The following is a 4,533-nucleotide window of genomic DNA, read 5'->3' on the forward strand; positions in this document are numbered from 1 at the left end:
ATTAACAGTATACATGCCAATTAATAGTAATAAGAACGGGTACTGGTGACCGTTCCTGACAACCCTCGTTCCGCTTGCAAACCAGATGGGAGAATCCAACAGCTGAGATGCTTCAGAATTGGCTGGCTTCATGCACCAGCCTCTGCTGCCGCTGCCGCTGCCGCTGTGACCACTACATAGCACAGCCAAATCCTGCAAGCCGCTGTGCATTTTACTATAGTAATTTGCCTTTTGAGAACATACAGTCACTCGGATCTCACCACCATTCCTGCGCGACAAGCGATTCATCTAGGTGGCTTTGGAGACTAAATTATAAAGCCCAATATTTGGAGCTCGTCGCCGTGTGTTGCATGTGCAGGATCCCCCAACGCCGTAACTTCTAGCCACCAGCTGAAATCCTGGATCGTCAGCTGACCAGCCTCCATTCAACGGATTGCCGTCATGGAAATCTCTGTCTGGCATTCGCAGGATGAGGGATGTTTAATCGATGGTGACACTCATACTAATGAAGGTGTGGTGTGAAGGGGTTACGCAGGGGGTGGTCCAGTCCGTGCATGAAAAAAAATCTGCGTCATTGTTACCATCGCAGAAAAAGTTTTCGAAAGTTCCTGTTCGAAAGGGATTCACGAGCCTGCTACAACGTCGAGAAGTTTCTGTGATTACTTAGTTTACCCACCTTGCGAGGCTCTGCGACGAATATATAGGGTAAGTAGTATCGGGAGAAATGAGCGAGGAAGCATGGGTTGCGTCTTGAAGCACCGTGCCCCCTTCTCCATGTTCATCCTTTCCTAGTTTCTCGGTGTTTTTGTTCAGTTCCTGCTGTGTAAGCTGTGCAAGCTTCAGCAGCCAAGGTTTACGACTGGCTGGTTGTTGACGTGGAATGCATGCATTTCGAATGTTTCTGCTACAGAAGCTGTATCACGTCGTCGATCGTATGTGTGGTCCGAAACACCATAGGCCAGTGATCAAGTCGCAGGAAGACTCCCCTGGGCTTTTTCCTTGTACCTGGTGGGTCGTGCTGTATCCCGAGCTTGAAATCGTTCTCCCGAGTGGAGGTCCCCCTAATTTGTGTTGCAGCTCCTGTTGCACACAGTGATCTTGCCTCCCGACTGCAGTTTTTGAAATTCGTTGATCAGTGTGAGCTTGTGGTGGAAACGTCCCCGACGTACACGTGAGGAAGCTAATTTCTTATCTGCTGAGCAGAGATTTGATTTTCAGTGAGTCCACGATATGTCTTGGGACGCGGTGCCGTATCTAGAATATTTAATCGAGGCCAAGAAAGACGAAGTTTCAACCAAGCACGAAGGTCTGTAAAGGATTGTTCACGGCCTGGACTCAAGAGACTAGAAATGCTTTCTGCACCTTGTCAGTTTTTCGCTTCCTGTGACATCCAATTGGAAGAGTTGTATGATCTATGCTAAAGGACTGAAGTCATCGAACCCCCCTTCGGAGTTGGTGAGGGAAAAATTGCTGCGACAGCTAATTTTTGAGGATGGGTTCAGAGGCAGAGAATTTCGGGGTGCAGGAGTCGAAGGAGGGAGCCCAGACTCTGATTCCCTCGTCTGTGGTTCCCTCGAAGTCTCATAGCATCCGAATCGTACATCTGGCGCTCGTAATTGTGCAGCTCGGCTATGCGGGCTTGCAAATGTTCTCCCGCGTCGCTTTAAACGCTGGCTTGAACCAGTTCTTGTTGTCCCTCTACCGGAATATGGTTGCCCTCGCCATTTTAGGACCAATCGCTTACTACTACGAAAGGTATACATGCCCCCATTTCTTCTCTCCATTTCGCATGACCTCCAAAGTTGCATTGCTCCGTCACCGTCACCTTACGAACTACGGTTTTCATCGTTTACTTGCAGAGAGATAAGACCGCCGATGAGCCTCAAAACCTTTGGAGGTTTAAATCTTCTCTCATTGACAGGGTAAGCCTACAATCTTCAGGGTGTTTGGCTTTCGGATTCCCTTCTCGTCAGTAGTGTAGCGATTCAGGAAGTTGAAGTGTGCTAAAATAACATGTTTTCACAGTTCACATAACTTCCCCCTGGCAGCCGTTTATCTGTTTTGTTAAGATGATCAGTGGCAGACCCGAATGGATGAGAAGGCAAGTTAGGTTGTTTCGATTTTTTGCTAGTGAGTTTGAGTTTTCTTTTCTTTCATTTGAACTGCATAATATTTTTCCAATCCTAACCCTTTGTGTATCGATTTGTGGTGGTCTTCGGATGTGTATCAAGCAGAGTAGTCGGTAGTCAACAGTTGTTTCTGGCAGGTCTGCAACTCACATCTCCCTTGATGGCTGCAGTGTCGCAGAACATGATTCCCGTGTTCACCTTCCTGCTTGCCGCTACACTCGGGTTTGAATCAAACCCTCTTAATTCGTACTTGCTTTTAACATTGCTCTATTTTCTCCCACTCCTGTACCCCGTTCTTTGCGATGAATTTATGCCAAGGCCCAGAGCTCAAGAGTCCTTCAAGCGAAGTGCAGATTTGAAGAAGTAAACATGCGACGTCGTGAAGGGATTGCGAAGGTGATCGGGACAGTAATCTGCATCGGCGGCGCCATAACCATGTCTGTATACAAAGGCATTGCTGTCTTTAATGGCGGCAGCGACATGCCCGAAGCCGACCTCAAGCTGCCCTTTGGCGATTTTGACGCATTTCTTCCCCACTATATCGTGCAATTTAGCGTGAACAAGTACCAACTCGGGATCGCCTTTCTCTTAATGAACTGCATCTCATGGAGTGTCTACCTTACTGCCCAAGTATAGCCATCCTCCTATACTGTCTCATTGGTTATGATGTGGTTTTTGGCAATTCACTGATTTTCTACAAACAAAAAAACAAGTTTTTCTTCTGTGTGTTCTTGAAGTATAGAGGGATCTTAATTGTCTTTTCCACTTGTCTCTCTATAGGGTTCAATTTTGCGCTTGTACCCAGCTCTTCTGAGCATGACGGCTGCCACATACTTCTTCGGCATTCTTCAATTGGGTGTTGTTGCCGTTGCGAGCACAGGCAGGCTCCATTTCGCGGAGTTTTCACTCACATCCTGGCAACAGATTGTTGGCGTATTGTATGCGGTAAGTGGCACATGAAGGTCATGATCTAGAAATTGACTCTAGCAATTCCCCTCATCAGATTTTGAAAATGTGAGCGAATCTCCACCTGGGGATTTGTGATATTCTCATCTTATGAATCACCCCATGCCACGCCTTCGTAAACTTGTAATGGATGCGATAGCTCGGTCTCTCTTTTTCGCAAGTTCAGTATCCGCAGGGAATTGTTCAAGATTGTAGTCAGTGTCTACATGTAGGGCTGACGCGGTCAGGTTGCTTGCACATGGATCCAGGGATTGATCGCTTCGACGATTAATTTGCTGCTACAGACGTGGTGCGTGCAGAAGGGAGGCCCGTTCATTGTCTCCCTGTATGTTCCCTTGCAGATGCTGATGGTGGCTGTCTTGTCGGTGCTGCTGCTTCAGGATACTCTCTACATGGGAATGTAAACTCCATCATATCGACACAACTCCATCTCTCACTGATTCTTTCCATGTGTTTGGGACATTCTCTTGATTCCCTCGCCTAACAGCTTGAGGAATGCTTGTTCCGTTACAGAGTGCTGGGAGGCTTGCTGACAGTAGCTGGGTTCTACCTCGTAGTATGGGGCCAAGGGCTGGAGCGACGACGTAAGCGTAGCCTGCTTGCACAACTCCTCGAACCTGAGCACGATATCTACAAAGTGGGCATCCGGAAATTGTCACTGGACCTCAAGGAACGCCTCATAGCCAACTAAGACATCCAGCGGCAAATTTTGCACTTATTTCCACCATTTTCTACTGTTTTCTTTCTGTCTTTGGAGCGACTATCCTTCATCACATCGTGTATTACATATTAACGTTACTATATAGTGATTGAGCAAAGGACTAGTATTGGGGGAAATATTCAGTATAGTACACTAGTTTCCAATATAGAATACTATCTACTTAATTGTGACCTTACACCTAAGTTGTTTCCAACATGGTATCAGAGCTATAGAAATTTTTGATCCTTATAAAGCTTTAAAAAATGATTTATCTAGAAAAAAATTGCTGAAAATACAAACTAGATTGTAATGACAACAATAATATAATCTACTATAATAGGAAAGGTTGATGAAGAACTTGAAGTTCTTCAAATCATGAGAATCAATTCTAAATGTAAAAAAGGTAAAATTGAATTGATTAAGAATAATTTAATAAATAATTTCAATTCAACTTGAAACTAAGAGTATTGAAGATGACACAGAAAGTAGACATCAATCATGTTCCAAAATTTGATGGTTCATATTTTAATACATGGAAACATAGATTAACACTAGTTTTTAAGATTGAAAAGTTATGGTCCATAGTAAGTAGTGAAGAATGCTTACTAGTAGAACCAACAGCACGTGAAGTTGCTGCCAGAATTCCAGCTTTACCTACTATAGGAGTAGGGAGTATTTAGTGCATGGGTAGACAAGGATACCTTGTCTATAACCATAATCAACAATTACCTAGAAAAC

At 44.9% G+C, this 4,533-nt stretch overlaps 1 protein-coding gene across 1 annotated transcript; it reads left to right on the top strand.

The window, feature by feature from the left end:
• Positions 1 to 738: 738 nt before the first annotated feature.
• Positions 739 to 4,181, top strand: LOC112287470 (WAT1-related protein At3g18200). Its single transcript, XM_024530477.3, has 7 exons — positions 739 to 1,755; positions 1,860 to 1,922; positions 2,235 to 2,351; positions 2,483 to 2,759; positions 2,910 to 3,074; positions 3,344 to 3,495; positions 3,609 to 4,181. The coding sequence occupies exons 1-7, from the start codon at positions 1,493 to 1,495 to the stop codon at positions 3,784 to 3,786; spliced, it is 1,215 nt and encodes a 404-aa protein (XP_024386245.1). The 5' UTR covers positions 739 to 1,492; the 3' UTR covers positions 3,787 to 4,181.
• Positions 4,182 to 4,533: the final 352 nt, after the last annotated feature.

This window comes from Physcomitrium patens, chromosome 10 (genome assembly GCF_059467195.1).
Source record: "Physcomitrium patens ecotype Gransden chromosome 10, ASM5946719v1, whole genome shotgun sequence".
NCBI lineage: Eukaryota > Viridiplantae > Streptophyta > Bryopsida > Funariales > Funariaceae > Physcomitrium > Physcomitrium patens.

Bases quoted from the DNA above. Each gene is read 5' to 3' on its own strand.
- LOC112287470 (XM_024530477.3), top strand. From the start codon at position 1,493: ATGGGTTCAGAGGCAGAGAATTTCGGGGTGCAGGAGTCGAAGGAGGGA. The intron at 2,352-2,482 runs GTTTGAATCAAA...AGCGAAGTGCAG, and splicing joins CTGCTTGCCGCTACACTCGG to ATTTGAAGAAGTAAACATGC. The intron at 2,760-2,909 runs GTATAGCCATCC...GTCTCTCTATAG, and splicing joins GTGTCTACCTTACTGCCCAA to GGTTCAATTTTGCGCTTGTA.